At 46.1% G+C, this 21655-nt stretch overlaps 1 protein-coding gene across 1 annotated transcript in view; it reads left to right on the plus strand.

The window, feature by feature from the left end:
• Positions 1–1524: 1524 nt before the first annotated feature.
• Positions 1525–21655, plus strand: part of LCT (lactase) — a 436501-nt gene continuing 416370 nt past the window's right edge. Inside the window, exon 1 of the mRNA XM_069613984.1 lies at positions 1525–2140. Within this exon, the coding sequence (XP_069470085.1) occupies positions 1525–2140 (616 nt within the window). The remainder of the gene's footprint in view (positions 2141–21655) is intronic.

Below are 21655 nucleotides of genomic sequence, written 5' to 3' on the forward strand. Positions count from 1 at the left end.
TCTTCTTGCTCAGAGGATGCGTGGTACCTTGAACATCCTATATTGGGGCTCTCTGACCTTTACCCAGTGAGTCCTCGTACAAAGACTCAACGAAGGTGCAACTCTGTGTAGTGCTCCCTGGCAAAGATTCTGCTGCACATGGTAGGGTGCCCTCTAAGTGTGTGCCCTGTGTTTTCCGCCCAGTTAGCAGGAACCCCGGAAGTTGGAAGTGAGAATCTGTGCGAGTGCCTGGCCATTAGATGGCACTAACTAAGCAATGACCTGAGTACCTGAGGCATTTGAGGACAACATTTAGCAAAGGATTGAGTGCCCGAGATTTCTTTGGTGGCAGGAACTAGGCAATAGTTCGAGGAATGATGACAGCAATGCCACACACATGTGTGAGTGCCTGGGACTTTGATTGCAATGCCAGGCAATTGTGTGAGCAACCTGAGCTTTTGATGACGATAACTGGGCAATGATGTGAGTGCGTGAGCATTTAATGGCAACACCTGACAATGGTGTGAGTAGCAGGACCTTCGATAGCACGAGCTGGCATATGATAGAAATACTTGCCATGTGATGTATCGGAGTATAGTATGGCATCACCTGCTGGGACATCATGGTAGTACCGGGGCATATAATGGTAAGAGTTGGCAAATGGTGAATGCCTTCTGATCATTACAATGCATATAGAAACGCCTAAAACTGTTGGCTTTGCCATTACTTTGTATCCTTGGTTATAAGACGGCGGCACACGTAGGTTTTGCTATTTAAAAGGGGGATCCAGCTGCTCAGGGATACTCATAACCCCAGTGGTAGTGTTGTGCCCTTTTTACCGTTTAGAAGAACAGGGTTGGTTGTTTATGCAGGAGTCGCGAGCTCAGCGTTACACCAGGCGTGCTTCCTCTTCTTTGCTGAAGGGTGCTATTAAGCCTCGCACCTCAACCTTTAGCACACAATAAACATATGGTGCTTGGCAATACCCGCCTCCCGGGACCCGAGCGCCCCCAGGGAGAGAGGGCTCTCTGTGGACGCCAGTGTTTGACCAGTCCGGATGACGACTCTGCCCGGCCTTGCTGTGCCAGGATGCCCTCTAAAGCAGGAAACGAGACTAGGGTGGGTGCCCTCGGTATCTCCTCGTGTACCATAGTCCGCCAACCTGGAGCAGCCAGGACAGTGCGTGCTTCGTGATCACAGCCTTCGTACATCATTTGTTTTATCGTGTTTGCGTTGCTAACACCTCAGCAATTCTCATTATCTCTGTGGGAGATAAGGGTGGATAACGGTCGCGTTTATGGCGGCTGCACACTATAAGTGCTAAAGTCGTCTCTCCTTGAGCAGCTCCACTGCGAAGACCCTGTGAAACCAGCTCTACTGTAACAAGACCACACAGACCAAGAAGAATCCTAGCCCACGACGACACACTCAACCCAAGAAGATGGAGTAATGAGGCTCAAGCCCCGGTATCCAAAGATCACAGCTGATTGATAAAAATCTATCAGCAAGAAGAAGAACAAGCTCCGCCTTGAGCAGCTCACCACCATGGGGCCGCTCTGGAGGACACTCCTCGCTTCTCTTTTCTGTGCGCTCTGCCATGGAGAGCAGTGGGATTTTGTCAACAATATTGTTGCTCTGGCAGGACCACTTTCAAAGGACCTGCTGAGAAATGTAAATGCACTTCCCGTACAGCAAGAAGTCAATGATGAAGACCTCCCATCAGTGTGCCAGGGAGGGTCCCCAGTCAACCTGATGGACTACTTCTCCAGCCTCCACAGAAGCGGCGCGACTCACTACAAAGTCCGGCTGCCCTGGGCAGACCTTCTCCCTGACGGGAGCACCAAGAGCCCTGACGACAAGCAGGTGACATGCTACAGAGAACTCCTCCAGATGCTGGTGGCGGCAAACATCAGGCCAGTGGCTATCCTGCAGCACGGAGGGGAGCCCCTAGCGCTGCCCCCACACTACGGTGGCGCGCAGAGCCGGATCTTGGCCGACCGCTTTGTGGACTATGCCGATTTCACATTTCAAGTTTTTGGGGATGCAGTGGACACCTGGATAACCTTCGAAGTGGCCTCCTCAGACCAGGCTACTTTATTGCTCCAGACTCTGGCGCATAAACAAATCTATGAATTATATCACAAAAAGTATTCTTCAAAAGGTAAGATTGACGTCAGTGGTTGAATCCACACACAAGAGCTGCATAATCATTGAAAGCTTTCTTAAAAGAATGTTGCTTTGATGAAATACCAAAGTCAACCCTATAAGTGAAAGTATGAATACCTATACATTTTTGGTTTGTGAATGTTCATATGCAGAGCCTACTTGTAGATTGCCATTGGGTTGGTATATCTATTTTCGGGGGTTTAAGTCATACGGACTATGCCCCATGGTAAAGGGGATCATATAAAAGCATATGCAAAACACATTTGAAACCTATATGCATAGAGAAAAACAAAGCATTGTGGGACGGGCTAGATAACACAAAGTGTATCAAAGTAAGGTACGGGGTCTGATGCGCCTGCGAGCCACTTGTAACCTATGAGTGTGTCCCCTTGGTACAGCGCTCTGTTGCTTACAAGTTGGGTTTGCACTTTTTAAATCCCTTACATACATATATGCATGCATACATACATACATGGGGGTACATGTTAAGGTGATCCTTAGAACGCTGCAAATACATGCAAGGCTAAATGTGCAGATGGGGATTAAGGGAGGGTATCAGTGCGCAAATTAAGACGAGGGGGCATTTGAGCTAGCCACGGTGGCACGTGCCAACGCCAGGCACTCCAAAGGAATCCAAGGCCTTTACGGCAGCGGCACAATGTCACGGTGGCGTAAATGCTGTCACTTTTCTATGGCGGAGTGAATGTAGGAGGAAGAAAAGGATACCTGCTCCCGCTGCCCCTCTATGCCAAGCAAATGTATTAGCATGTGGAGTAGCGTTTCCTCATGAATTGCATGCATGAATTTCACATTACCCCACAGTGAACACCCCCCAAAGACTATACAAAGGGTAGCAGAGGAATGGCAGAATATAAAACCTGAGGGTGTAAACAAAAAATACACCAAGGAATTTCTAGACTTGGGATACACAACTGAAGTCAATGCAGTATGTACAGAATTTGAAAAGACTATGTTCTGTCACTATAACATACAGGGAGTCATGTTCCCAATGGCGTAGCATAAATGCATCCATACAACGTGGATGCATGATTTCTTTGTGCCACACCATATTTGTATTGATTTCTGTGGCTGAAAAGAGAAACAAACATGAATGGCCCTTTCAGCCACCCTGACCTCTCCGCCATACAAATGCACAAGCATTTACGCCAGCACCAGATTTTCATGCTGGTACAATGGATTTGGATTCCTATTAAATCCTCCTGCTTTTTACACCCGCTACAAGCTGGTGGATTCCATAGGCTGTATTTACCCCTTTATTTTAAACTTTATAGTGCACTTGACAAAATTTGAAAGTAGAGGACCTGTTTGCACCGAAGTACAAATGGTACAGGTTCTTTCTATGCAATTTACACTTTTAGTTAAAATAACCTCCACGGTATTAACTATGAATAATATCTCAACAAGGAATCGTTTGTCAGAAAAATGATCCTGACAAGTATTGGAAAAAGAAGGAACAAGATAGGTAGGGTAGGGAAACGGAAAAACCTGAATGATAGGGAGCCATGGATAGGGTTAACATTAGCATTAGAGTTAGTGATCAAAGTAGAAAGCCGATGAAAATGCATAAAGGAGCGACACAAGGTGAGGGAATGAAACAAGAAGAGGCAAGAGGAGAAGTTTTTGGTGGCCCCTTCCTCGTCTAATACGCACACATTTATAAAGAATTAGGGATTAAAGGCCTTTTCTCACATTTGTGACAAATGAATAGTTCATCATTGCATGATATAACCAGGCAAAACAAAAGGTGTGATGGCTGGAAGGTTTAGAATTAACCACTGGCATTGCTCTGGGCAACCCCCCGGACCATCATTCTTCTCTTGCCAAGCCATTTTGTGTACGGGAAAGACTATATGCAAGCCTAGAGACCCAAGCTACTCCTCCTGATGAGGCCCAACAAGGCCGAAACATGTTTGTGGATGCTTGTGGTCTTGTGCATAAGGGATGTAACCAAGAAGTTTGTGCTGGACTTCCTCTTTGGGTGGGACCCAGCCTGATTTGCATATGGTATTTCCCCTTTTGAAACGGCTTGGCAGGTGAACAACAATGGTCTGTAGAGTTGCCAACAGCAATGCCAGAGGTTAGGATTAATTCCACACCTTCCAGCAATCACCTGTTTTGTTTTGTGTATGTCACCACAAGTGGGAGGGGTATGCCCAGACGTGGCTCCCGTGCCTGCTGTGCCCAGAGACCCAAGCTACTCCTCACTGATGAGGCCCAGCAAGTCCAAAGCATGTTTGGGGATGCTTGTGATCTTGTGCAGAAGGGATGTGACCTAGCAGTTCGGGCTGGACTGCCCCTTTTGGGGTGGGACCAAGCCTGATTTGCATATGGTCTTTCCCGTGCCTGTAATGGCTTGGCAGGTGAAGAATGATGGTCTGGAGGCTTTGCCCAGAGCAATGCCAGTGGTTAAGATTAATTCTAAAACTTCCAGCCATCACTTCTTGTGTTTTGCGTATGATATAACCAAGAACACAGAGGGCAAGAGAGAGCGCAGGAGAAAAAGAATAACTTAGCGACCAACACGATAGGAAATAGATAATAGAACTTCGGATTTTTTACCAGAGCCACAGCAATGAAAGTTTTTTATGCAGATGGGAACATCTTTTTTCACCTTGAGTTCCCAATGAAATCCTCTATTCATCACTGACAGAACTGCACTGGGGCATTTGCAATGTATGCCTGTGTCCTGTGATAACACGACACAGGCTAGTGCTCGCAAAATCAATGTGCTGGACATAATACACACACCCAGACAGGCGAAGTGTACGAAATAGGCATGCCTTCCATGATGTCAACATTACATTGAATGGTTTGTAACATACCAAATGTGCCAACCAAGTGCAAAATCACCTGCTCAAAAGTTCACCATCTTTTAGAAATTGGGGCCACCGGATGGTTCGAGTTGCTGAGCAACTATTTTGCGGTAGCAATCTAGAACTCTTGGTAAAAAAAAACAAAATCATTTGAAAAGGTAAAGACATTTAAGCCACTGCAAAAAACGAGCAGCAACTGAGGAAATAGTGAAGGTTTGATGATATGCTGACGGCGTGCTGGTAAGGTAGTCGCTCTACGAGTTAAGTGCTTACGCAGTGATCTGTCTGCATCCTGCAGTCACAGGCGCAAACCGGGGCAGGTCGGACTCAGCTGTTGACCCTCTCAAGATTGGGCACTATCATGTTACGCAAGTAAAACACCTACTCATAAGAGACTTCCAAATTCAAGGAATAAAGCAAGAGCTATAGAAATATGCGATACTATGAATGCCACCCCATCGAAACCACGAAAAGAGGCGGGTATAACAAATAGATGTTTAGAATTTAAAACCAAAAATTTGACAATGGCTTGCTCTTGCTAACCTTTCATTTTTCACAGGCAGGAATTAATGATTTGCTTGATTACAACAGCATTACAGAAGATTTGTTTTTTATTAAATAACCCCTTTTTCATTGGCTTGGGGGATCTCAGTGCAAAGGTTTTTAATACAACTCTGTAAAAGACCGATCATTGATTGGATAGTGTGATTCCTATATCCTTATCCAGGGAGTTTTTCCACTGGGTGTCCTGAACACCTATTTTTCTTGAGTTTTACGATGGAACTTCAGGCTGAAGGGTGTATAGGGTCTCAGAGGCTGGAGGGGGGGATTAGTAGAAGAATACAATTTCCTTGCATGCATACAATCTCTTGTTGTATTTGGCCAAGGAGTAAAACAGGTCTGACGGTGGATTACAGATTATTGGGCCTACATTGGTCCTTTGCCTAGTCCAGATGAAGATAAGGCAACCGCAATGCACTGTTCCTCAAGCCCATATATAACTCGTTATATACATCACTAAAGTTACCAAGTGGTATCTCATCCTTATTCCTTAATCTTGAACAAGCCATCAAGAAATTCACACCAGATGTGTAACGCTGGGAAAATTGGATACTCTCTCTGATGGATTGCATTTCAGACACCATGTTGTGACATGATTTGATAAGGCATTTATAACACGCTTACACACAAGTGTTCCAAGGCGCAACGAAGCAAGAGAGGAAAGACCGACAGTGATCCTACTAGGCCGAGTGGCATTGAGATCGCGCAAGTGCAGGGGAAGGGGAAAGGGGAAAAAGTGCAGGGGAAGGCGAGGGGGCAGTGCGGTACATGAGATAACAGTAAAATAAATAAGACAATACATTAAAGACAATGGGCCTCATTTGGAGTGTTGCGGTAAGGCAACAACGGCGCTGGTAGTGCTACCGGCGCCGTTGTTGCCTTGCCGCAACATTCCGAGTATGCTCGCGGGTGCCGCTCTGGAACGCCTGGTCAGACCAGGCGTGCAGAGCGGCACCCGCGAGCAGTACCGGATGGCAGCTACGCCCCCGTTATTAACAGGGCTGTTGTTGCCATCCTCTCCATTCCCATTGAGCCCTATGGGGGCTGAAATGGGAATGGGGACGTACTGGGTCCAGGTCCCGTGAAAGGGAATTACCGGGCCCTCCAAGGTTGGAATGGCCCAGTAAGTCCCCTTTTGAGGGACCCGGACCCGAGTTTGGGGGTAGCCATTCCAAACTCATAATGAGGCCCAATAAATAAAAGTGCGGCCATCCAGATGCAAGTGCAAGGGTAAGAGCAGACATCAGGGGTCGAGTGTTAGTAAGGGCTGTAGCGACTGTAGAGAAACAGAAACAGTCCCCAACTGCAAGGATTGCCAGGGGGTAGTGCATGTGTTGTCACCATCCATTACATGCCAGGTTCCAGTTGTAGAATGTGGTAAACTAAAAGTAATACTCAGGGGACGAAACAGCCCCCTGAGCTATACAAATGAAAAGCCAGTCATTACAAACATGCATACTTTTGATCCTATACCTGCAAAAAACGAAACCAAATACAAGGAAGAAAAACCAAAAATATGAAAATATACTAGTTCCTGAAAGAACTCGGGTTCTCAAAAATGTCTATGCAAATTGCTGGATGTCCCCCAATCAGCTTCTGTCTCTCATTCTTATGAGAATGCGACACAACAAAGAAAGAAATCCAACCCACAGAGCGCAAGAAGAAGGTTTTGAGATAGCACAATGAAGAAGTATGCACTAGTTCCTCTCTTCTTCCTTTGCTGAAAACTCTATGAAACATTATCTTACGCCAATCACTGAACATAACTGCTGAACCCATATGCAGGCAAACTTACATTAATTGTGTTGGGGTGAGTGCGTCATACCTTACTGCCCTTGCACTCCCCATAAAATGTTACACCACAACATTTGGCCAAGTGTTGGCAATAAAAGGCCGTAGGTTTTTATTGTTTACAGATATGGTTATGGAACATGAACATTAACTGCATAACATAATAATATAGTACTTTTGGGCACCGGGTCCTGAGGTTACCCCCTCTGGCCCGTGCCACCTTACTTGTCCCACGACTTGTTGTGGACACCGTACAGTGTCCTGACTTCCTTTCCGTTGTTGTTCTCACCTTTTTCTAGGGTGGGAGGGTTTGTGGAAAAAAAAAAGAGCAGGAAGACGGCAAACTTCCTTTAGGGTGTTTGGGTCCCCGTGCAGGGTCCACAAACAGTTTGTGATTTTGCTGAGCTGCAAGCAGCTCATTATATAGGCCCTGGGAAGCCCCTGCTTCTTTGAAGTACCTCCTTGCGGCTGACAGCCCGGGGGGGGCGGGATCTCTTTGTATTTCCTTGCCTGAGTGTTCCGCTGCCCCTGGGTGCAAGGCACCCATTTGTCTTCGTAGAAGGGGGAGGTATTTTTATTACCTCACTCCTCCTGCGCTTCGATGCGCCAGAGCTGCTGTCTCCCTTATCAGTTTGAAGGAGAGGGGACCCAGCTCTGTGGGAGGGCTTCTGCCCCTCTTCTGAGTCTGCCGCCATGAGACAACAGTTACCCAGCCTCGCCTGGGGAGGCCCGGCGGCGTTGCCCATAACTGCTGAACCCATATGCAGGCAACCTTATATTAGTTGTGTTGGGGTAAGTGCGTCATACCTTACAGCCCTTGCCCTCCCCATAAAATGTTACACCACAACATTTGGTCAAGTGTTGGCAATAAAAGACCATAGGTTTTTATTGTTTACAGATATGGTTATGGAACATGAACATTAACTGCATAACATAATAATATAGTACTTTTGGGCACTGGGTCCTGAGGTTACCCCCTCTGGCTCGTGTTGCCACACACAGGTAGGTTTTCGGCTGCCTGTGTTCCCCCAAAAGGTAAGTTATTTGCAGCCTCTGGTGTTTGAAGTATCGGTGGTTTCCCTATACAATTGCTCCATGCCGTGCCCGGATAGGTGGGTGCCATCCCTGTGTTATGGCCTGGCGTATTATAAAACCCCCACACCTGGCTATACAGAATTTTTCAAGCCCTCTGTTCAATTTCCTCCTGGAGTTGTCTATCGATGTATAGCAGGTGGTCCCCTACATATTTTCCTAGGCAGGAATGCTGAAAAATAAATCTGTGTCCCTCCAGTTGTGTGAAATGCCTGATGGTGAGGCACATATCTCCTCGTATAAAATATTTCTACCCATGCTTACTAGGTCATTGTCCCCCAATTGAATTATCAAAAATTCAGGCGGGTCTCTGTAGGCAACTAGGTCGGCTAACTTGTCATGGATGTCCATCCAGTGTAGGCCTCTGTAGCCCCACCATGACGCAATTGTGTTCCTGAAGGCTGGGCTGTCTTTCGTTTCTTTGGCCCGCCACCCTGTCCTGAACACATGTGAGTGCCCAACTATCCAGGCTGATTTTAGGAGCGCCTCTTGCTTAGCAGATTTTTCTGTAGCGGAGGAAAATGGGGTGGTGTTGGGGGGAAGGGTATCGGAACAGAGGGGATAAAAAGGAAACTATATTAGTTCTGGTCTGATGTATCTTTTGTAACAATCAGATTTCCATCCCCCTATTTTCTTCACTTGTTGAGTGCCCAGCCCCCCTCGCCATGCTGAGGTTGCTGCCCCAAACCTAAAGGATTGGGTGCCAAACTTCATCGGATTCCACCCCGCTTTACTGATAGCTTTCATCAACACCCCTTTAAATTGGTAGTGACTCAAACGCTGAGGCATCTCTGGATAAGGAATCTCCCTGCCATTTTTGGTCGTTGTGCCAATAAAGGTTAGTGATGCACACCGGACAGTTTGGGGCATCATCGATACAGCAAATGTTAATGACCCTTTTGGCCCCTGTTTTTGATCATTGCATTCCTATGTTGATGCTGACCCTTCTTACCCTGGTTTCCATGATGCTTAACCCGTTGTTTGCTCTGGTACTGGAAGCTATTAGTTCTCCCACTCTAAAGGCCCCGAAGTATGCGGGAAAAAAGGCTGTTTTAAATAATAATGCCTCATATGGGTGCGAGCATATGTCATCTAATAGGCTTGCTATTTGAACTAGTTTCTGAAAATCTAGCGGGCAGCGAGTATCAACCTGCGGCCCTTCCATCTTGCCCCAACCCTTCATTGCGTATGAAATTAACGCACTTTGCGTGGGGTCTGTCACCCCGTAATTTTTTAAAATAAGATATTGCACCAAATGTCTTTTTGCCCACTCTTTTTTGAAACCCTGGCCGTGAGCCCACTTTAAAATAAATTCTAAATCTTTTATTGTTATTAACTCTACATGGTTTAAACCTGTTGCCCTAAAAACTGTTTGCCAGCACTTACAGTACTGGGCTGTAGTGCTGCTAGCCAATGCCTTCTCCACCATCTCTAGTGGGAACCCCGTAGCAAGGCAGGGTTTGTGTTGTCTGTGGGCAGCATGCTGCTGGCTCCTGTTTTTGAGGTGCCTGTTTGTTGCTGTGCATCCCGGCCCTTGCCCTCGGGCGCAGGCCTTGACGCAACTCTTTCTAGCTTCTCATTATTGCACAGCAATCCGCTGGCATTGGCTTCATCTTTCCCCGGGCGTGTGACGCTAGCTCCCAGAATCTTGTCCACTGCAAGCGAGACAAAGCATCTGCGATGTGTTTTGCTTTAACAACGTTCTCATGCAGTGTGGCCGCCGTGATGGCCCGTAATACTCTGAGCACCAAATTGCATTTGGAAGTTCTTTTGTGTATGATTCATACTACCGTCATGTTGGCACACCATACCATGAGTTCCGTGTTTGCCAGCTGTCTTCCCACAGGCGTATGGTTAGCCAGATGGGAAATATTTCCGATAGTGTGATGTTTTTAGCCCATTGAGCTGTGTGCCATGATTCGGGCCATTGACCGGCCACCCATTCTGTGTCTAGTATGGCCCCAAACCCTTTGCTTCCTGCTGCATCTGTGAAAGGACCCTTTTTTTTTGCCCCAGTGTTCAATGGCGTGCGCCAAAGTGTGGCCCCGTTGAAATTTGTGAGGAAATTCCCGCCTACTTTAGATCTTCCTTCACTTCTTTGCTCAACCTGATGTGCAGGTGGGGTTTGGTGCATGCCCTGGTTTTAAACTCCAGGCTCCTGGAAAATACTTTACCTTGCGGAATGATCCTGGCCGCGAATTTGAGACTGCCCGCTAGTGCTTGTAATTCCCTTACTGTGCCCTTGTGCTTTGTGCTTAGCACTTGGATTTTGTCTAAAATTCCTGCTATTTTTGGTATAGGGGTTCTGCACAGGCTGTCCGCTGAGTCTATCTCTATCCCCAGAAAGATAATGTTTGTGGATAGTTTAGTTGTCCTCTCCACTGCCAATGAGATGACCCCTAGTGCGGCCATGTTTTCCAACTCTGTTAGTGCCCTACTGCAGTCCTCTGACTCTGCTGGCCCCCTCACCATGAAATCCTCTAGGTAGTGCACTATTCTGACCCCTGGTACTTGTTTCTGAAATGCCCCTTGGAAGAATGAGCTGAATTGCTCAAACAGGGCACATGATACTGCGCATCCCATGGGGAGGCATCTGGCCACATAGAACTTATTTTCAAACGTAAACCCTAGCCATTGCTGAGAACTTGGGTGTACCGGTAGTAACCTAAACGCGGATTCAATGTCCAGTTTAGCCATAAGGGCTTTCCTGCCAGTCTTGTATTAGTCTTAACGCCTCCTGAAAATGCGTGTAAGTGACCGCAGATTCTGTGTGTGGGATGCCGTCATTGAGAGAGCGCCCCCTGGGGTATGACAGATGGTGTATTAGCCTCATCTTCCCAGGTTCATTTTTAGGCACCAGGCGTAGTGGTGACACTAGGTAGGTTGAGAATGGCATTGTATCCCATGGGCACGCAATCCTGCCCAGGCGTAGTTCTTTCTTTATTTTAACTCTCACCATTTCTGGGTTGTCCCTGGCTGAGACCACATTTGTTGGGATTTTATGGGACCCTACTTCGTTAAAAGGGATAATGAAACCTTCTTTGAAACCCTGTTTGATTGCTGAGCTGATTTCTTTGTCAGGATAAACATAAGGGCTTTGTAAAAAGAATTTGGGCTTGATGGGGGTTCTGCCTGGTTCCAGAACTGGTGGCAGTGTTTCCCTATTGCTCTTCTTTTTGGCAAGCAATCTGGTGCAGTTGCTTGCCGGGTGTTCCCCGTTGCAATTGTAGCAGCTGTGCTTATACCAGCACTCCTTGCCCCATGTGCACTGATTTTTTCCATAATTCCGGAATGGAATCTTGGATTTTGCGGTGTGGTTTCTGCTCTGTCCGCAGGTATTTGCCCTAGCTGCCCATGACTGGTTCTTTCGAAAGGGCTGCTCCCCCTTCTTTGCTTCTCATTCTCAAAACTTCTGTTTCCCCCTTGTGAGTTTTTATTATATTTCCCTGCTGCTTCAGCAACCTCCCCCCTGATGGGGGCTCGGCGTTCAATATGTATAGATCATTCTGTAGTTCGTCCCATTCTATGGCTGGCCTCTCTGACATACTCCTTCTAATTCTTATATCGTATGCTAGCCATCCCTTTCCTTTGTGGGCGAGTTTACCTCTCTTATTCTGTCCATATATGCCCAAGTTTTACCCCATCCCGTGGCATTTTTCCAAGTATATTGTTGCTAAAATAGCAAAAGATTTCAACCAGTTGTCCCAGTTCTGCTCTTCATGGGCGTTCCTGGCTATGGCCTTGTCTTCAAAAATGTTTCAATTAATTATTTTATCTATATGGCCTCTTTAATCGTTATATCAATGTTCCATGCCAGAGATTTTTTGTACCTGTTAAGTATTTCGGTTTCAAAGGATCTCAATTTCAACTCAAGTTGAGCATTGCTGAATATCAAAATATCTGACGTGGTGCTGCTGTTTATGCTTATTAGCCCCGTGGCGTTTGGTGTGGGCATCGCCCATGCTTTCAGAGGCCCTGCCGGGCTCTGACCCTGTTGGTGCAGCCGTTGGTGTTGGTCACCCTATGGGTGCGGTCACTGAAGTTGCTGGTACTATATGTGTGGCGAATGGTGTTGGTGGTACTGTGGGTGCAACTAGTGGTTACGCACGTTAGTGGGCTCCTGTGGCTTTGGATTGGGTGCCATGCTTCTTCCTGTTTAGAATATAAACAGACAAACTTTTACATTTTGAGGCAAACTACTAATGGGTGTCCCCCATGCCAACAGACATCAAATCTGGTTTGATGTTACCCGTGCTGGGTAACTGCTGTGTTGTGCCCCGTACCATGGTACTGTCAGATGCAGGTTGCCTTAACTTGGACTGTCTCACTTCTTAAAACTTTCTATGTAGTGCACCTTAATTTATCTGTTTGCATGTTCAATGAAATTGTCTTATAGTTCAATCCCGAATACTTCATGAAATGCCCATTAAATTGTGTTTGCATGTTAAAACGAAATTGCCCCTTCCTAGCAAAAAACTGTTTGTCAACATATTGAAATCTACCCACTATGTTTGTTCCTGTATTCATGCACTAACACCTTTCGTGCTGTTGCTCCCCAAAAAGAGGCCTGGATTGCATAACAACCCGGCTTGCCGCTTAAAACATTGTTCCCGTGCGGTCCCTTTATGTTTGTAACAGTTTTCGATATTCGCCTTTAAATAACTTGTTTGGCCCTTGAAATACACGTTGTTTCACACCTTTCCGCTGTTACGTAGCATAAAACTGAAAAAGCAGGCTTGTCGCTGTAAGGCGCTCTTCTGTGCCAAAATGCCTGCTGTCGGTATTTGTGTCCGTAACTATCAGTTTAGTTTGAGTCACACACCATTCTCCCAGCCTGTGATATTCTGTCCACCTCGAGCATTTGTTTACTGAAAGCTAAATGTCTTATTGCCGTGCCCCGTGCCTTAAAACTGCCACACGCTGCTCCGTGTTGGCTTGCTTCCAAATCACAGTGTTACCCTTATGCTCCCCACGGGACCCGTTCTGACTTCCCGTTAACAGGTAACTGTGGCACAGGGGCTGACTTACTTGCAAGTTGCACGCCGCTTGCGCCGGGTTGATTTCAAGCTCCGCTCTAGACAGCACGCCTCTGCACCGGCTGAAATGCACGCTGTCTGCTGTTGCCACCTCTGCTTGCACCGGTCCTCTGAAAAACTTTTCCCCCTCTGCAACCTGGATATTATTTACAGCGGCTTGCTTCCAAATAATGACAAACGAACAGGACAATGTTTGTGCGATGGAAGCAGGAGACGCCACACACACGGCGAACTCTGGCGAGAGGGAGTTGAAGGAAGGAAACACAAAGATGCTGCATACAGAGCAAACCTTGTGAAAGAAAAAGAGCAGGAAGACGCTGAGTACACAGCAAACTTCCTTTAGGGTGTTTGGGTCCCTGTGCAGGGTCCACAAACAGTTTGTGATTTTGCTGAGCTGCAAGCAGCTCATTATATAGGCCTAGGGAAGCCCCTGGGTCTTTGAAGTACCTCCTTGGGGGTTGTGAACCAGCCCCCAGGCCAGCCTTGCGGCTGACAGCTGAAGCCCCCCGGGAGTGGGGGGTCTCTTTGTATTTCCCTGCTTGGGTGTTTTGCTGCCTCTGGGTGCAAGACACCCATTTGTCTTTGTAGAAGGGTGAGGTATTTTTATTACCTCACCCCTCCTGCACTTTGATGCACCAGAGCTGCTGTCTCCCTTTTCAGTTTTAAGGAGAGGGGAGCCGGCCCTGTGGAAGGGCTGCGGCCCCTCTCCTGAGTCTGCCGCCATGAGACAACAGTTACCCAGCCACGCCTGGGGAGGCCCACTTTCAACGTACTTAGTGAAAGTGGATTCTAATCAATAAACTATATCTTCATAGGCTTTACCTAATTCACCCATACCACCAACTTCAAAAGTTGACAACGCCTTTCCTTACAATGGAACAAAAAGGAGCCTGTTTGAAGAAATTAGCATCTGGTTCTGAGCCTGCTTAGCGCTCACTGACACTATATCCTCTGCCTGTTTCATGATATTCTGTGTTTTTGCATGATTGCTTCCAAAAACATTGACCAAGCCGAGTTTTTGTGAGTTACTCGACAAGCCAAGGTAATCCTTCATCCTCCAAGTTGACAGCGGTCATTGTACTAAAGGAGGCCCTCTCATTCTTGTCTGATGGATACCGCCAGGATGCCCAAGGTCCGCTTTGTGCGCTTTATAAATGTAAAAAGTAAATAAATAAATATGATGTTAACAATTTCTCACCTTTGAGCCGTATTTGAACATGGGTCAAAACATACGAGAAAATCGATTCCTCAAATAGACATGAACTGTGTGAACATATGGATGGTTTTATCGCATATTGGGCCTGTAATGACCCCACATCGGGACGTGGACAAAGGCTCCCCAATTGTTTCGGCCCATCATCGGTCTGACCAACGGGCCTTTGCGGCTCCTTGAGTAGTCCAGGCTTCGTCGACATCTATTCTTCCTGGAAAACTAGAGGGTGCTCGCACCTCATTAACATTAACAAAAAACATGCGCCATTTTTATATCTTTTTATTCCAACAATCCTGGTTTATGGACAAGCCCTTGCAGGGTTCATCAGTTTTCCATATGAACTAAAACAAAAGATTATGCCCATTTTAAGGACCTATGTTATGCCTACGTAAACTGGCAGACATTGAAGTTGTAACGCATTTTAATTGGCATACGCGGCTTTAAACTGTCTCAATATTAAATGGCCGCAACCAATCTTTCTGCCAAAAGCATTGCGTGAAAGATATCGGAATTATAACGTGTTGCTTAGAGCCAACGATGATAAAACATTTGTTGTGTTGGCCAATTATTTCTCATCTTTGTACTCCGAAGCGGTTATACAGTTCAACGTTGAAGAATGTGTTTACTGTAGTGAAGCCTAACACTGATGCATTTTGACAACATGTTTTACAAGAGTGAGCTCACAACATATGTGATCAGTTTCAAAATTGGTGGAGTATGCATAGACAAAAACAAAGAAGAAAGAAAAAGTACATAAACACCTATGTATGAAGAACCTATAGTTATGTAGGATGGAGCAGCTGACAAAAAGTCTCAAATCTGGACCTCAGTACGACCCTGGCGGTATGGGGTTAACGGCACCGGTAGAGCTGCCGGCGCCGTTTGGTTTGGTTTGGTTTGTTTATTTATAAAGCGCATCCGAACCCTCAGGTAACTGGGCGCATAATCATGTGTACAGCAGAGTTACATATCGTTACACGAGCATCATAGTGCAAAAGACAGAACGTACATTAGTCCAGGCTCTGGATGTTACATACAAGAGTAGAATATACCAAGAAAAGTATGTACAGAGAATATGCAAAAAAGAAAAAAAGTTACAATGGCTAAAGTGGACCGGGTTACAGGTTGGTCCTGAGTAGGCTGTAGGTGGAGTGAACATTACTACAGGTAGAGAGCGGCGGCTAGCTAGTCATGTCGGTGAGAGTCTGGCTGTTTAGGCTAGTAGCCATGATTTTACCATGGCTCTGAATGGCCAGAGTGCAGCTTCAGATCTAATTTTAGTGGGGAGGGTGTTCCAACATTGTGCTGCAAGCACTGGAAAACTGGAGCCCCCTGCTGTTTTTAGGTTATAATTAGGGATCTTTAGTTGGTGTAGGTAAGGTGTTCTGGTGGGTCTAGTGGGGCAGTGTCTAGCGAATTTGTCAGAAATGTATAGTGGGGCAGTATGTGATAGGCACTTGTGGGTGATGACCAGTGTTCTTAGCTTAATTCTGTCACGGATCGGGAGCCAGTGGACTTCTTTTCTAACCGTGGATATGTGCGCCTTGCGCGGGAGGTTGAGGGGACATCTTAGTGCATTATTTTGCAGGATCTGGAGTTTGTTCAAATTTTTGGTGGTAGTGCCTAAGTAGAGTGTGTTGCAATAGTCTAATTTAGACAATATCAGCGCTCTAGATAGGGTGAGGCAGCTAGAGGTGGAGAGGAAAGGCCTACAGGCATTGATCAATTTATTGGTGTATGAGGTAGCTGAGATGGTAGAGTTTATTTTAAGAGATGGTAGAGCCGTTAACCCCATACTGCCCCATTACGAGGTCCGCTCGCGGGACCGCTCAGGATGCCTGGTTTTACCAGACGTCCTTAGCGGGTCCCGCGAGCGGCCCAGCATGCTAACAACGGGCCCGTCATTAACGGGCCCGTTGTTAGCATGCTCCCCATTCCCATTGAGCTCTATGGGGGCTCAAAAGGGAATGGGGATGTACCGGGTCCGGGTTTCAACCTCCTAGGTTGGAATGGCCTGGTATTTCCCCATTCAGGGAACCCAGACCCGAGTTTGGGGGTAGCCATGCCCTTATTAAGGGCATGGCTACCCCCAAACTTGTGATGAGGCCCAAAGTCTCCTTTGTGCAATGACCTTCAGTACTCCAATATGTATCAAAAAATATATATTTATGTTTATTCAGTGCATTTTACACATATGGTGCAATACATAACATCAAACATATAACATGAAGGTAAAAGACATATCAAGTAAAGCATGGGACAACAAATCTATTTGAACAAATCAAACAAAGCATAATAATAAACACACTGTATATTTAAGTACTGGTGCTGTTTTTCAAATGGGTTGAGGCTATGCAGAAAGTGGTTCAGAGGGCCACTGTCTGTCTAGCTCAACAATAGATTAAATCTTGTTGCAACATGTCAGCGGCTGGAATTGGAAAAAAAAGTTTGGCGTTGCAGGAAAAAAGTGGCGGTAATTCCGTTGCCCCCACTTTTCCGGCTCTGCAAATCTACAAGTTTGGTGGCGGGGTGGTCGGAAACACCAGCAGCTCAGAGCTGCCGGTAATTCCAGCACCCCACAACCAAATAATTCCGTTATTACTGGCACCAGTTTTACTGGTGCTGGTAATACTGGAAATTCCCCCCATGGACTTCTATGAAATGGGGATTTCCCGCCCTTTCACCCCACTTGTAATCTGCTGTTAATTCCGGTAGTACAAGTGCCGGAAATGGTATTACCGTTTGGTGGTATCCCGCCAGTCATACCGGCGGGATACAACCAAACCTGCAATGAGGGCAATAGAGCAAATCGGGAGAACATTTTGAGGTAAATTAATATATTCGCTCAAGTCTGTTGGTGTTCTCTAATGTTCACCTGGTGATGGCATCCCACTAGGTATTTGTTTGGTACTGCAGCCTGCCCGACTTAGTTCTTCCCTCTCTCATCTTTAATGGACTATTCTCTTTTCCCATCGTATCATGAGTTCTACATGTTCACTGAATGAAACATACACTCAAAGCAGTAAAGAACACTACCGCTATATGCTAGATACCATGAATGCATGCGGTATAACAACTGGTATGTGCGAGGGATTTCTGAAACACCATCTAAACATAACTTTTGTCCTGTGTTTTAGAGGTGAACAAGATGTCTGTGTAAATCTGCCCAGAGCTGCATATTCAGATCTCGCGAGAGTTTGACACTGGGCAGAAAGAGCTTAGTAATCCATGCTTCCATGTTGCCGAAACAAGCTGACCCTGTGTTGGAAAAGTAGCACACTATATGACCAAGAGGTAACTCTTGCCTCTGCACGACATGCACAACGCAGGTGTGATGTGGGTTATTTAAAATATGACATTCTTTAGTCGAATCACTCTTGTTAAGCCTAAAAAACTCTATCACCAATGACTAGGCCTGCCACAAAGAGTCCAAAAACACATAATCACCATTCCATTTCTACATTTATGCCCTGATTTACAAAGCCTTTTTTAATGGGATTGCAGCATTGGAAAATATTTTGTAAATCAGGCCCTTAGTGTTCTGATGCTCCTGTGACCACATCTTGTAAGAGCGCTGTTGTGGCTCAGCCGGCACCATAGGCCAGATGACAGAAATTTTGCAGTGGTGCTAATGCAATTTTGCATGTTAGAATTAGGGCAACAAGCTCTTCTTTCAAAGCATTATTGTGCCAGGGCAAGATTTTCCCCAGGGGGTTTTGCTAATGTCGGGTTTGCCAGGACTAGGGGCTAGCTAGCCTTTTCGTCGTTAGACCCTGAGATTGTATCCGGAGGATATAGCACCCCAAGACCCCTCCCTAGCAACGCCTCTGGTTTACCCTAGTGCTAATGTGGAAGGGTATTAGGACTGTGGAAACGTTTCCAGTCTACGCAAATGCATTACAAGTATATGTTTTTGCGCCAGGCCAATTTTTTGCCCTTCTGCTGATACCATGCAAAATTGCATTTGCAAATTTTTTTTATGTGGCCCCAATGTTTTTGCACTAGGGACATTTTCTGTAATATGGCCCCATTGGTTTAAAAGACCTGTTGCTCTGGGCTCTTATCTGACTTAAAACCTCTGTTGCCCCCACCCCTCCTAGATTTCATGTTGCGCTGTTGCAGACCAAGAATTGAATAACCGCAAAGGCTTCCCGAGTAACCAGTTTTTTTTTAAAAACATTTTTGCATTTTTAAAGCGCTCACACAGCCCACGGGCATCGAGGCGCTGTTACAGGAATTGTTCGTTCTTTCAGTTGCATAATTGATTTTTTTTTTTTGGCAAAAGGCCGTCCTATGTCATTCTCGCAGCTGTTCAGAAGCCAGATTACAGAAACTTTGCCACGGTACAAGTGCACTTTTGCAACCTATCAGCAGCAGGACAGAAATTGCCCCTATGCTGAAATCCTATGCTTGCAATGCATTTTTACACCTGGGCAATATCTGCCCTGGTACTAATATGGAACGGTACAGTATTAGCCCGAACTTTGCCCTGGTGCAAAGGAGCACTGAAAGAATCATGTTTTTCTGAACATGGCAATCATCGATGTAGTGCTAATAAAGAGTAAACGTGCACTTCCACCAGCGCAAAGCTTCTGTCACATGGTCTCAGATCGTAGATGGGCATAGCAGGCAGAGCTTGCTTTCTGATGTCACCATGACAGCGGGCGAAGACGAGCTGGCTGCTGGTGGCAACCTGCTGCCAAAATCTGGTTTCTTCCAGAAACATATCCAAGCAAGAGAGAACAATGGAAGGGAAAACGCGCACACAAAAGTAAGCACACCTGTGACCAGATTACAGACATTTTGAACATGTGCAAGTGCAAAGTTTGCACGGTATTAGCACTAGGGCAAAGTTTGCCCTATTTTTTAAAACATTGGGACACATTAAAAAACCATTGCATCTCGACAAGTGTTGTTTGGCATATTAAAAACACCAGGGCTAAAATTGCCTTAGTGCTAAAAAGATATATTTGTTGAAGCATTTTGCATCAGGGCAAAGTTTGCCATAATACCATTCCGTATTGGCACTAGGGCAAACTTTGCCCTGGTGCAAAAATGTAGTGAAAATGCATCTTTTTTGCAGTAGGTCAATTTTTGCCCTGGTGCTTTTAATATGCCAAACTGCACTTGTCGAGGTGCAATGGTTTTTTATTGTGTCCCAGTGTTTTTATTTTTAAAAAAGGGCAAACTTTGCCCTAGTGTTAATACTGTGCAAACCTTTCACTTACACCGGTGCAAAGTTTCTGTAATCTGGTCCCAGACTGACGTCATCCTCATCATCCACGTACCCCGAAAAGAGATAGCATCATATACACATATGTTATTAATGAAACTATATGTCTGAAAAGAAAGTGGGGACCCTGATGCATAAGCATGTTGCTGAGACAGAAAAGCAGATTTGCTGGGCACTGTCGGTCAGAGCCCATTGGCACACATTTAGCTGCAGTGCCCAGCACTATTAAAGTGTCAGAGCAAGTCTTTTCTGGAGCACATGAGGTCTAACGTCAAGTTTCCCAGCCCCTCACCAGCAGTGGAAAAGAAGCTTGTTAAACAGTTCAATGGGACCCCATACGCCTCCTTTCCATTCCCCGCCCTGTGCTTGGTACTACTGAATTGGCTGGTCTTTGAGTCCGGGCAGCCACCTGCAGAGCGACGCTGGGCCTTGAGGGCCCAGAAGGACATTCTGCCGGACCACCCTACCATGCCCCAGGATTAAGCAGACGACTGCCACTAGTGGCATACCCTTAGTGCTCCTGTCCCTGTAAGGAATTCCAATATGAGTACAACCGAGCCATTCCTTTTTCATTATGTAAGGCAAGACCTCCAGACAACCAGACAAACAAAACACTTCTCTAGGGATAAAGGCTTGGTGCACTGAAAATAAGATTTATTTTGTATACAAAGAAGAAAAAGGTATCAGAAGGTCCCATAGAACCAAACTGACACGGAGCTCTCAGCTAGTTAAAAGCAGGTATATGGCTATTGAGGAGAGACATCGTCACTCATGGCGTGAACAATAGGCAGTGTTATCACCCACCCTCATTGGCTACCGCCTATATACATACTACCAGTGTTAACATCAGATTTTCAAGTTGGTGGCTGAGCCAAAAACAAGCTCGGTCCTCAACATGGCACACCTGCATTCAGGTGGTATCAAATTCAAAGTACCCCTGTGTTCCACTGCCATGATTATGGTGAAATCGGAACACAAAGGTGTCAACACTCTTGAATGAAACAGCCCAATGGAAGGGTTCAGGCCCCTATAAAGGGAATGGGCAGTGGAACAGCAGTGTGTTGGAAAGGAATTGACGATCAAGTGGACGAGGTTACTGGAAGTGAAGAGACATGGTGAAAGAGGAAGTTTTGATTGAGAGAGAGAGAGAGAGAGAGAGGATGAACGTTGAGGCTGAGGTTGAAAGAGGACAAAGGAGGAACATGAGGTGGAGGGACAGAGGAAGCGGAAAAGGAATGCTGATGTGGAACAGGAGGAGGAGGTTGGAAGGAGAAGGAAAGAGGATGGGAGAAGACAGTATAACAGAGGTTGGAGGAGACATTAGAGAGGGAGAGGAGGTTGGAGGGAAACATTGAGATGAGTTTGAAGGAGAAAAATAGAGAGAGAGTAATTTGGAAGAAAACATCAGGAGGAGCTGGGAGGAGATATTGAAGCAAGGGAGATGGTTGGAAGAAACTACCAGAAGGAGGTGGGAGAAGATATTACAGAGAAGAAGGAAGTTGAAAGGAGAAATCACATGGAGGTTGGAAGAAAACCCAAATGAGAGGTTGCGGAGGGTCAGGAGCTGGCAATCCTGAGCACTAGAACGGGTGTGCTTGGGAACACGTGCAGGTATAAGCATGGGAGGAGGTACTCCAGGAGTGAATATGAGGTGTGGGAGAGATCCCCATAGGGATGAGAACGTTGCAAGCCATTGAGTAGGGGGAGTGGGTGTTGGAGAAAACTGCAGATGTCTGGACGCTCAGAATCT

Source organism: Ambystoma mexicanum, chromosome 9 (assembly GCF_040938575.1).
Source record: "Ambystoma mexicanum isolate Mex_15411 chromosome 9, UKY_AmexF1_1, whole genome shotgun sequence".
NCBI lineage: Eukaryota > Metazoa > Chordata > Amphibia > Caudata > Ambystomatidae > Ambystoma > Ambystoma mexicanum.